Source organism: Theropithecus gelada, chromosome 11, assembly GCF_003255815.1.
Source record: "Theropithecus gelada isolate Dixy chromosome 11, Tgel_1.0, whole genome shotgun sequence".
NCBI classification, from domain to species: Eukaryota; Metazoa; Chordata; class Mammalia; order Primates; family Cercopithecidae; genus Theropithecus; species Theropithecus gelada.
In genome coordinates, this window is record NC_037679.1 from 105,148,943 (window position 1) to 105,162,328 (window position 13,386).

Sequence of the window (13,386 nt, forward strand, 5' to 3'; positions counted from 1 at the left end):
CACAATACATAATTTAAAGAGCTTGCTTGAACCAAAGTGAGGACAGTGTCCCAGAAGCTGATACAAAGTTGTTTGTCAGAAATTCTCATCGATTTACAAAAATAACATTCGGTAGTGATTGGCTATTCATTGTTAAGCTATAGGGTGTGGGTTATAGTATCTAGTGAAACATCATTAGGCTAATTTATAACTTCTGATGGCAATAGCAATCAATTTCAAGAGATGAATACATAGCTCAAAAGTGGGGAGTAGGATATAATTGCTGCCTCATTTTAACGTTTCTCTGGACCTGATAATTAAAAAGGACTCACACATCTCAGACAAAAGTTGTTTTTTTCTTTTCATAATGTTGAAAGAAACCAAACTATTCAACCCCAATATATATTTATTTGGCATATTTTAAGATGATTATTCAAGAGGGCTGAAAATACAAGAAGAGCTGAAAAGTTGACCTTTAGGAAGGAGATATGCATCTGTAGACGAAATAAAGTGAAGGAAACAACAGAGGCAAACAGGCTTTCTCTGAAAGCATACCCCACCACCTTCCTTGTCTGTATCTAGGAAAGATTAATGGACGGTCTAACACCTTTAAAGGCATGACAGAAATACGTACCACTCACTACCATCTGTTCTTTCTGAGGGCTGCTGCCTTTGAGATTTCATATTTGTAACAAGATAGCCTTTGCTAACCAGGCCTTTCCTCTTCTCTCCCTCCCACAGCCTGTCCTGCCACCATAATCTGTTTTGTCTTTCTTGAGTACCTGTTTTTATATAACCTCAAAATGGTATAAAAGCACCAACCATCTCATCATTTCTTTGAGTTTTTACATTTTGTATGACTCCCTTACACAGGTTTGCACACAGTAAAATTCGTATGCCTTTTTGTCTATTAATCTGTCTATTAACAGTTTACTCTATAGACTCAAATTCCTGAACCTTCTAGGAAAATTTTAAACTTCCCTACAATGTCAAAAGCTTAATCAAGTAAATACGAATATCATGCTATTTTTGTTTTGCCACAAACCTACATTCAATAGATGTAAATGGTTGCACAAAGCGTTTCCTGAGATGGTCAGTTAAATTTATGAAATAAGGTACATTTAAATAACACCTTTAAAATATTTCCTGATAGAATGGCCACCAGGTAGCCTTGATTTGAATCTAGAAGTTATATCTTCCATTTTTATTTCTCTCGCTAATATAACTATATCCACCCATATTACTTCAACGACAGTGTTGATCCCTTTTCGTATTCTCTAGGTCAAGGTAAAAGAGTACTTCATTGTAACTGCAAGTACTGAAGTTGACAAAAATACTTCATTAATGCTTTGTGAAGGGAAACCGGAAAAATAAAAATAATGGACTGTAAGAGAGTAACTTAAAAACAATAGGTGTTACAGCCTGCCACGCAAATTTTGCCTCTAGCAAAAGAACAGAAAGAAAGAAGGGAGAAAAGAGGGAAGAATGGAAAAAACTAAAATTATTTCATTATTTTTAATTTTGTTTAATTAAAATTTCTAGTTGGGAAATTTTGCCAATTGATCCTCAGTCAGTATTTCCCACCCCCAAGGGTTCCCCTACATTTTATGTTTTTCCCACATAGGAGCAAAGTTTTCTGAAAATAGCAGTAAGTGTAAGTAGAGCTGGTGAATTATTCTTTTTAAATAATACAATTGGTCTATACTTTCAAGTGTCATTTAGCACATTTAAAATGCATCTGATTTTATTATAAAAAGGTGAAATTATAATATATTACAAATTATAAATATGTCTATATTTATTTCTAGACATATAGGAAAGATTATTTTCCAGGAATTTGTTTTAAAATACAAGAAAGTCCAATGGGAGAATACACGAATAAATTTTCACATAGTTGCTTTCCTGTATTATCTATCAGAGTGTCACTTTTTATGAGTTTTTCTGCCTCTTAGAAAGCTCTTCAGTTGCCCCAAAACCCTAAAAGAAGCTTGCTTTATCTTGCTGTTTCCTGAAATTGTGATAAATGAATGGCCTAAAACATAGAAAGATACTATTTACTTATTAAACCTCAATATCAGCTGGCTAGCAGACAATATGTGACCATAAACTACTATATGAATTGAGATGATATAAATCAAAAAGAGAAACAAGAAAGAGGTCACCATTCTCACGGCTTTTACATGAGCTTCAGCGCTGGGATCTTGGGACACTGTGATATAGAACCTCATCCTCTTGCTATGTCTCCAAAGAGAAAGAAGTAACCAAATAAATTATGCTATCGAAATAGTTATGGGAATTATGATCTCAGTGTTCATGAGTACTAAGTAAATAATGGTCTGCTCTTCATACACTTTGAAATTCCAAGTCTTGTTTGTTTCTCTATTTAAAACATCAGAAATTATGTGGTCTATCACTGGGATACTAATAACGAAAGATAACAAAGATCTCAGAAAAAAAAATAATAACCACTCTGTTAATTCTACACTTCAACCAAAGAAAAAGAGGATGAAAAAAATGTAGCTATCTTCAGGAAATAGAAGATGCTGAGGCAGGTGTCAAGCCAGACAGCTAAGTGGTTGGCTACTATGCAAAACAATATTAATTTTCTAATTTTACCAATGCTATATCGATTGGAAGAGAGCACTTGTAAAAGTGAATCAATTAGCAACATAATAAAAAAACATATTCTGGATACAGATAAGCTGATGAGGATGAGGTAAATGACATTGACTTCCCTGTGTCTTACCCAGTTAATGTAGTTCACTATTCCAATCAATCCATTTACCCAAATACCTATTATGAGTTCCACAGCTAAGATAAGCAAAACGATGTTGTCCTGTGCACTTGACATTTCTCCTGAATGAAAAATTGCTGTCTCAAATACCACTGTTGATTAGTTGATGGATTGGAAATAATTATTAGTGGTACTTCTTTGTTTTTATGGTGACTTGCATTCACTTCAATAAACATCAGCTCTTGCTTTCTGGTTGGTCCTCAGTTAATATTGTGAAAACCATTTCAGTCCATTAAAAATGTCTTAGTTTGTAATTTCCTTCTCAACAGATGTGGATATACCTTCTTTTATAGTAATCCCTGCTATGATTTTTCCATGTTCTATTATGAGTGAAAGGATTATATTTAGTTTGCTTAGAAGCAAATAGAGAAAGATTCTCTTTCATTCTGTCACCTTCTATCCTAGTCTAAAATGTATATTAAGAAAACATGAAAATTGCCAAGCAGGAGTTTCTAAGAGCTATCTAAGAATTAAAATTGTAGTAGAAAACTGAAACTAGAGATGGAAATTCAGTATCGTCTTCATGATCAGCACCATCATTCACTTCAGTACCAAAAGAAGAAATAAATAAAAAGCACCAATAACTCAACTCTACCTTTGCAGATAATTTACAAATCGGGAAGACTTGACAATGTAATCTCAGTAATTGAAATTTAAAGGGAATATATTATTTTTACTTGGATAATTATTATTTGGATAATTGCACTAATACTGATCAATATTTTTCTGGATTAGTACTCATATATTACAAGGTATTTGCATCATGGATATCCTATTTGCTTCTTAAAACATCATTTACTAGAGCTAGAAGTACATTTTATTTTTAAAAAGTGCAAACTGGAGGATTTAAATAGTTTGTCCAAGATCACAACAGTTACATCTGGCAGACAGGAAGGCTTTAAATGGTCTTTTGACCCAAATAGCACTCTTACATTTCTGCAGTGTTTTTTGTTGTTGTTGTTGTTGTTGTTGTTGTTTCCCTAAGTTATTGGCTGCAGGTGGCATTTGGTTACATAAGTTCTTTAGTAATGATTTGTGAGATTGGTGCACCCATCACCCAAGCAGTATACACTGCACCATATATATAGTTTTTTATCCCTTGCCCCCTCCTACACTTCCCCTCAAGTCCCCAAAGTCCATTGTATCACTCTTATGCCTTTGCGTCCTCACAGCTTATCTCTCACATATCAATGAGAACATACAATGTTTGGTTTTCCATTCCTGAGTTACATCTCTCAGAATAATAGTCTCCAATCTCATCCAGGTCGCTGCAAATGCTGTTAATGCATGCATTTTTATGGTTGCATAGTATTCCATTATATATATATATACACACACACACACACAGATATATAGATATAGATACAGATATATACACAATCCAATCCAATCTGTAGTTTTTCTGTATTTAGATTCAAATGGCTCCAGTGGTGGAATGCCAGTAACTTGTGTTTTGGGGAAGACTGGAGTGCCAAAGGGGTTCTCAGTGTTTGTGCTCAGCTTCAAGAGTCCACACATGGACTGTAGAGAAGGCTCTTTCTACATTCATGTCCCTCTCCCAGTAGAGTGGCATTGCTTGTCAATCAGAGAAAACTTCATGGTGGGGCAACAGGAGCTCTTCGTTCTTCTCTAGCTACTGCCCGTCTACGTTCCTTTGCCTCCAATGTGGGGCCTTTTTAATGCTCCTACCATTCCCACAACAAGAAAAACTGCCTAAAACTAGTGCAGGATCCTGGTTGAAAGCTGGTTTTCTTCCCTTCCTCCAGTGGCAATAGATGGATTTCCCCTGGGGTCAGCATGGGAGTCCAAGGCAGGCAACCTTCCTGGCCCTCCCTGAGTGTCAGTCAATCAATGTCTTATATCACTGGAGGGTCTTGATATCATCAGATTAACTGCCCCCTTCCTGCAGCAAATGGCTTTTTCCTGGTGTTCATGCAGAGTCCAGGGTTGGTGGGTTTTCTGCCCTCCCTCAGTGGCAGATCCTTTCCATTTAGCCAGCATGCAGTCCAGAGCAAGTGAGTTTCCTGGACTTCCCCTGTGGCAACAGATCTCTAACAAGTATCAATGCAGACCCAGGAGTGCAGGGAGGTTTCTTACCCCATCCCTGGTGCCAATCAGCTATTGCCCAATATCAGAGTAGGGGCCAAGCTACAGTGGATGCCCTGCCCCTCACTCAGCAGCAGGCAGGTTTTGCTTAATAAAGATCCAGAACATGTGTAGTTTTCTTGCCTGTCCCCTAGCACTGGCCAACAACCACCTTTTACTCAGGCAGGTTCCAGTGTAAATGGGCTTCTCCAGTTTCTATTACTCCTCCTTAAAACTTAAGAAGACTTTGTTCCCATTTGTTTTAGATTTGCACTGCTGCTGAAACAAAGTATCATAAATTTAGTGGCTTAAATGCTACAAAATTATCTTAACAGTTCTGTAGATCAAAGTCTGATATATGTCTTACTAAGCTAAACTCCAGGTGTCAGCAAGGCTGCATTGCTTTCTGGAGGCTCTAGGGAGGAATCCATTTCCTTGCCATTCCCAGCTTCTAGAAATTACCTGCAGACCTTAGTTTGGGGCCTCCTTCATCTTCAAAGTCAGAAGTGTTGCATCTCTCTAACCCTAGTTAAGAAATAATCTGTTTTTAAGGACTGATATTAGACTGAACCCACCTAAATAATACAGGATAATCTCCCATCTCAGAGTGCATACCAATAATCACATTTGCAAAGTCCCCATGCCGTATAATGTAACATATTAACTAGTTCCAAAGATTAAGTCATAGACATCTTTGGAAAAGCCATTATTCTACCTCCTATACCATGTACCATAAAGGAGCTTTCCCAGGTTTCCTGCTCTGTCCTCAACCTTTCCAGTAAGCATTCAGTAGAAGCTCAAGAAAAAGCTGGCAATTACTGATCACTCCTGTGTCTGGGGCTCCCAGGTACTCTAAACTGTTACATTAAACTACACTCAAACTTTGTAAGAACTGGTTAAAATTTCAGCCATTTTCTTGTTACCTATCGACATGCCAGAGAACTCTTCTGGAGTTCTGCCACAGATGAACCAATTTGTGTCTCCTATTTGCAAAGGCTTTTTTTTTTTTTTTTTGAGATGGAGTCTTGCTCTGTCGCCCAGGCTGGAATGCAGTGGTGGGATCTCGGCTCACTGCAAGCTCCACCTCCTGGGTTCACGCCATTCTCCTGCCTCAGCCTCCCGAGTGGCTGGGACTACAGGTGCCCGCCACCATGCCCAGCAATTTTTCATATTTTTAATAGAGACAGGGTTTCACCATGTTAGCCAGGATAGTCTAGATCTCCTGACCTCATGATTTGCCCGCCTCGGCCTCCCAAAGTGCTAAAATTCAGTTTACCTGCTCACCTTGTAACTTCAGTTCTAACAAGCTCAAAATAAATTATGACTTTGTAGCCGACCTAGTTTACTCCCCTTGTTAGAGCAGAAGCAACATTCTCTTTTGGTTTTCTACCTTCTAAAAGGAAGCAGAATTCTCAAGATGCTTTTCAAAATGCATGCATAAATGCATGCTCTATCATATTCTTCCACATGTATGGTTTACAAATGTCTCAATTAAAAAAACAGATTCACGTATAGGTGATTTTTCATGCAACCTCTCTGGCCTTGTAATGAAGAATACAATAGATCTTAATAATCTGGCAATTATTAAGTGTGTCTCATTGTTTAAAAGACAGGTGGGGGAGGAAAAAGAAAAGTCTTGCTTGAGATATGGAAATAAGAGTATATGTTTAGCTCTGAGTATGTTCTGGTGAGAATTACAATGATGCCAAACTCTATGCATATATTAAAGCCATAGCAAAAAAAAAAAAGAAAAAAAGAAAAGAAAAGAAAAATGAAAGAGTTTTTATGTGGGCTTCTACTTTATTTTATTTTTTCCTAATACAAAAAACAGTTTTCGTCAAGACTTTCAAGGAGCCAAGGTTTCCCATCACATCAATAATATAATCTTTCACAGCATTATAAGAGGTCTGACTCAGCTTGTTCTTCCCAAGAATCAGAATTAGAGTGATCAGAAAGGCAGAAGGTTGCTACTATGTGCAAAAGCATCATGCCCAGCAGGCTGTTTACCATAAAGTGAATCGAATCTGATACAAAAGTTGAAAAATAGTACATGATAAAAAGAAAGTAAGAAAGATTACAGACTCCAAAATCATTTATATCCCAATGGAAAGTTAATAAACCACGGACTCCATCAGAATCATAATATTCACATAATTAATTCTACATTTTATCCAGAGGAAAAATGGCTGAGAAAAAATTAGCTATCTTGAATCGCCCCCACCTCCAAAAATTATCAGGCAGATAGCAAACCAGAGGGTTGAGTATTGATCAGTGTCCAAAAGGAAATTGTACTTTTTTTCTAGTTTGGTATTAGCACAAGTTAATGGTGTGGTGTGAACGTAAGTACAAAAATATTAAGCAGTATTAAACACAGCTGATAAATTCTGGAGATGGCTAAACTTATGAAAAGTCAGTTAAAGGAATCTTACAATGCCTAAGGCAGTCAATGCAGTTAATCTGTACAATCAAGCCATTTCCAAATATTCTAATCATGAATTCTCCTAATATCACCCTCAGCAAAATATTCTTCCTTATAACTAGAATACACAGAGAAAAATCTTAATCTCTCATGTTGTAACTGTTTGTCTGCTTCAGTATAACACATCTGATGCTTGATTATACAGTCTTGATCCAGAAATTGCCCAGTGTTGCTAGGGAACCTAATCATTGGTATCATCGATACAATTTGTTCTCCTTTCAGCGTTGTACTGAATCTGTGTAAAAGTTTCTTCTAAGGCCGGGCGCGGTGGCTCAAGCCTGTAATCCCAGCACTTTGGGAGGCCGAGACGGGCGGATCACAAGGTCAGGAGATCGAGACCATCCTGGCTAACCCGGTGAAACCCCGTCTCTACTAAAAAATACAAAAAACTAGCCGGGCGAGGTGGCGGGCGCCTGTAGTCCCAGCTACTCTGGAGGCTGAGGCAGGAGAATGGCGTGAACCCGGGAGGCGGAGCTTGCAGTGAGCTGAGATCCGGCCACTGCACTCCAGCCTGGGCGACAGAGCGAGACTCCGTCTCAAAAAAAAAAAAAAAAAAAAAAAGTTTCTTCTAAATCTCAGACAGTTTCTGTGTGATGATTGAAAGGTAACTCATTTTGTTAGCATGCAAATGTGGGACAGACTCTTTCACTGATATGCAATTTTTCTCTTGCCTTTAGGCTTGGATCCTATGAATCCCATCCTTGCATTCTGAATGCATTTCTTATATAAGAGAGAACTTACCTTGGCAAATTCTCAAAAAGGGAATTGAGAGTTTGACAATATGGTACTTTGCAGACCCACTGAAGCCTACCTTAAAACTTTGCCAAAAGATCACCAAGCTAAACAAGAAATTATAAAGTATCAAAACTGGAATATAACATCAAAAATAGGAAAATGAAAAAAGATTAGGAAAGGAAGGCCAATTAAGAGTCAATGAAATACCACCCAGAGAAATGGCTTAAGATGTGTTATTGTTGACAGACTGTTCATATGTGCCTACTAGCAAGAAATGTGGATTAGGCATTCAAATCTAAAACATCATGGGGCAGATAAAAACTATGACCATCTACATTATTGGTCCTATCCCACTCTCAGGAGGAAAGAAGGAAATCTTTCTTCAGCTCTAGAGCATTAAGGAGTAGGATTTGGAGCTTTGTGACTGTTCTTTGCCTATTCCCTTCCCATTAGAATAGCACCTCAATCTGGCCATGTTATCAGTGGGTGGCTGCTATTTTCCCCACGGTCTCAGGGTGGAAGACAAAGTTTTCATGGAGTTATCCAGAGCTGGAGCAAGTAGGGCATAAAGGGTGGCACAAAAGAGGAATAGAAGAGAGAATGAGTCCACATAGCTTTACATATTTGGAAATGAAAAATCCAGGAACATAACGACTCCTGTGACCCTGAATGGCTCTATGTATTAGTCTTTCAATTTTCAAAGTGAGTAAATTATATTTGTGAACTGAAATTACATAACTTCTCCCAGTTCTCGGAATGGATCATTTATTTTACATTGCCCTTCAGTCTGTATACCAGTATTTTAGAAGTTGTCATAAGTAATTCCTGTAAGTACTATCTCCAGGTAGTGGTATTGGTACAGCAAAGTAGCAAAAGAAGAAATACTGGCTGGGAAAACAAAATTAATTTTTATAAATTTCTCAATGGCATGTTATTTCTACCAGTCATATCATCAGTAGACTATATAGAAACAGAGGTACTCTAGGGTACTGAACTTGTGCTTTGAATAGCTGCTAGACATGCAGTGCACGGTGCGATGTGTGGTATCTGAACAATGCTTTTCAGAACAAGACTGTAATCTTAAGGTCATGATCAGAAATCACACATTTGAATAATCCATGAATGAAGACGTGTTAAGATTAAAACATACAAGGCTGTCTAGTTAAAATGGGAGATAAGTGAAGGTAATGAAATGTGCGTCATTTAAATAGCAAAAGTATTGTGGCTATTAGAGATTCACTGTGCAGTTACCCTAACGGTATTAAGAGTTTGGAAGTACAGAGTAGTATTCTAGCCCTTACAGCCTACCCACGGGTTTCACAGATGCATCTCCATGCAGAAATAGTTGAAGCTTCCATAGCTAATCTGAACTTTTTAAGGGTTTACATAGACGGGAATATGATTTTGTATGTATGTCCGTGTGTATATACGCGTGTCTACTAGTTTTTTGCTTGAATGTTTATCATTTCTGTCACTTGCAATTTAAATATTCCTAATACATAGAAAAATCCAAAGACTAAGATTGTGATCCTTTATGCCTATGGTATATTATGAATACAGAGACCTTGTGCCTTTACTGGCTTAGGAATAATCTTGCCCTAATATTAATGTTATTAAATCAAAAGGGTAAGATTCTTGGCTAACATCCCACAGAACACAGCAGACAAACTAAAGTTGTAATCTAGCTTTGGACTTTACAAATTTTGTGCCCTAAAGCAAGTTACATCTCGCTTAGTTTTTTTCATTTTAAAGTGGAAATATCTGCACGGTTGTTCGTACATGCTATATAACACATCCTATTCCAGATCAACCACCAGTTGAGCTCTAAATGGTAAATGCCAAAAGTGAGAAGCAGACAGGAAGGGGCGGAGCCCCAGCGGCGCCAGGGGCGACGCGCCGCACCGGACCCAGCAGCGGCAGCGGCAAGCTTGGGTGTGAGCCTGGGGGCCGCTTTGCCCACCGTCCCGCCGGTCCCAGCCGTTGCTAGGGGGTCCGTGGGCCCTGCGGCAACCCTCGGTACAGACGCTGGGCGGGCGGCGACACCTGGCCCATGGCTCCCCCGGCGGCTCAGCCTTCCTTGGCCGTCAGGGCCTCAAGCCCCGCCGCGGCCCCCACCTCGTACGGCGTCTTCTGCAAGGGGCTCTCCCGCACCCTGCTCGCCTTCTTCGAGCTGGCCTGGCAGCTGCGCATGAACTTCCCGTACTTCTACGTCGCGGGCTCGGTGATCCTCAACATCCGATTGCAGGTACACATTTAGAGTCGTGACTAAGCTAACGGCCTCAGGGGCTAGCATAATGGCCTACTCCCAGGGTCCCTTGCGGCGCGGCGGAGCAGCGAATGGCGAGCCCCACAGTCTCGCGTTAGTGCTCAGGCGCTGTTCGCGGCCTCTTTCTTCGCTACAAGCAGAGCTCCTCTGGGGGCCGCCGAGAGCCTACAGTTCCTAGAAAGAAAATACGCGATTCCGGAAACAGAACTGCAGTTAAGACCCTCGAAAAGATCTAAGAAAGTGTGCATCCTAAAACACCTGACGAATTTCAGGACGTGACAAAGCGCAGAGGTTGCATTATTTCAAAACAAAACAGACGGCTAAAATTTTCAGGAAAAAGCAAATCAGTAAACCGTGAGTACTGGACTGGATTGTAAGCAAGATTTGAATGAGTAAGAGCTGAAGGTATTAAGATTGTGATATAGAAGGTACATACTTCTTCATTCCACAAGAGAAAATAATAATAATCAGAAACTTTCAGTGAAAAAAAGCAAAACTGTACAGGAAAAGCATCCTCCAAGTACCAGACAAAATGCTGCAAGCTTTTGAACTAATGGCGAGAGTGTGAGAAAATGGGCTCTATTGCAGTGCTCCTGTGGCAGGACGTCGTGGATCGAGGCTTGGAACCGCAGAAAAGGAAATCCCATAGTAGCACAAAGCTTGGCTGTTCAGTGAATAACATTTAAATAATCGTAAAATACAAATGTTGTTATGGTTTTTATTGTTTAAGTACATAATTATGGTTACGAAGTGGAATGCAAATGTTATTTGCCATATTTTAAAAAGAGAGCCGGAAATACAGGTGGGAATGTTGAAGGAGGGCGGCGGAAATAAATGGAATGGTGGTTCTGTCCTTATAAAGTCGAAATTTGAAAGGTACTGTCTGTTGTTGAGTGGGGAAAGACTTTTATTACAGGGTAGCCATAAAGTTTCTAAAACGGTAATATATTAGGGAGAGTGGTAGGGGAGAACAGTATGAAAACAGGAAATGCCTAAAGATGGAGCGCTCAGGTAGAATATATCAAAAAATAAAAATTGATAGAGTATCTGGTGTATTTGAATACAGCCTAGAGAGCTTTCATTTTTCCATAGAGTGGGGATAAATTAGTGATTGCATATTTTTCAAAATTAAGAAAACAGAACATGTAATTTTGAACCCTGAGAAAAATAAAAATTTAAAAACTACACTGTGTACCTCAACTATGAACAATACTAGTCATGTAAAGTCTGTCATAATTATGTGAATACTGAATACTGATTTTACAACAAATGATTCTACAACCGGGAGGATGGAAGAGAAGAGAGATGTGTGTGTGTAATGGTGGTGAGCCAATCAAGATCTGATATAGAAAAGTGCAGGAATAGTAGTATACACATGTTTTTTCCAGATTTAAAAAAAAAAAAAACTGTAATAATAAACCACTAAGAGTGGTAAAGTTTTAAATCAAGATCTGATATAGAAAAGTGCGGTAAAAGTAGTATACACATGTTTTTTCAGAAAAAATAATAAACCACTAAGAAGGTAAAGTTTTAAACTAGATGCAGTGTTCTATATTCCACTCATTGTGCCCAGCGAACAGTTAGTTGTTCTGTCTTTAAGTAGTAAGTATCTTGCTCCCTCCAACACCAGGTCCGGCCTTGGGTAATTGTTCTTTCTAGTCTTTATTCTTTGTCTCCAGCCAAACTCCACTTGGGCATATTCTCCTTTATGCCTTTTCTACCTGAGGATACTCTGTTTTAAAGCTAAGCTTAGATGGCACTTTTTCCATTAAATTTTTCCTGGATTCCACTGACCATACAGGAGCTCACTTCTTTTAATCCATAAGGCCATTTTCATAGGTTACCCTATTTTTCCCTAATTGTGCATCAGCTATCTGTTTTATATATCAAGACAGATTTCCTAGACTGCGATAAGCCAAAACATTTTAATCTAAAATATCAGAAGTGTAGTTTAATAAATGAAATAGTAATACCAAGGGATTTAGAATGGTGAACATCACTGTTTCCCAGAGCACTAACGTCCCAATTTGTAACACAAAAGACTGTCTAGTCTTAATCCTGAAATGGTGACAGAGTAGGATGCTCCATTTGGGTGACTATGTGAACATGTTCCTACAACTTTTTTCCTCACATCAGTCATTTGTTAAACCGAAGAAACAGACTTTGTATTTATTATATCCTCCAACATAATTGGCAACTCTTTGAGGGAAGACAATATATCCTATTCAATTTTACACCCTGTAGTAACAGTATGTGTGTGCATTGTATATATACATATATGTACATACACATATATAAATGTAGTAACTGTATATGTAGTTACCACTTACATACTATGTATACAGTTACAGCTTACATTTACCTCCTAATGTATATATATACATTTTTACATTTTAAATATGTAAAAATTACATATTTATGTAATGTAAATATGTAATTTACATAAATGTAAATATGCATATATAATTTACATAAATATGCATATAAGGAGGTAAATGTAAGCTCTGTGGTTTATCATTTATTCACAATTGGTCTTAATTCTTGAGGTATACTTTGCCTCCTACATGTTGCAATTCAGTGAAATTCTCAGGAGACTCAAAATCTCAAAACAAGATTTTGACCTGAATAAACCAGTTATTGTTGTAATTCACAAGTGAGTTTATTCTTCCTGGCACACTTCCAGGTAATATCCATTAGGCCAAGGATTTTGTTTGTTCACTGTTCTATCCCCAAGCCTAGAGCATTGCCCAGTGCGGAATAGCTAGTAAATATTGTTGGATGGATAGATGAATGGCAATTTGGTTGGTATGCCCTACATAGTCAGCAGACAATAAAGGAAACAGATATATTTGTCCCTAATAATAAGATGAGTCACTTTATTGCCCATAAATTGGGTTTTTTCAGACCATCATGCACGTTGATTGTTCCAGAGATCCCTCAAGCATGAAAAAGAGACATAGGTGGCATAATTATTATCAGTAAATACAAAACTTAAGAAATATGGCTGACAAAAAAAAAGGGAAATGATGTGTTACAGTTTATTTTAGC

General features: G+C 38.2%; 1 protein-coding gene across 1 annotated transcript; it reads left to right on the forward strand.

Moving 5' to 3' along the window:
• The first annotated feature begins 9,952 nt into the window (after nt 1–9,952).
• Nucleotides 9,953–11,861, forward strand: SMIM10L1 (small integral membrane protein 10 like 1). Its single transcript, XM_025402167.1, has one exon. The coding sequence runs from the start codon at nt 10,123–10,125 to the stop codon at nt 10,327–10,329; it is 207 nt and encodes a 68-aa protein (XP_025257952.1). The 5' UTR covers nt 9,953–10,122; the 3' UTR covers nt 10,330–11,861.
• The last annotated feature ends 1,525 nt before the right edge of the window (nt 11,862–13,386 follow it).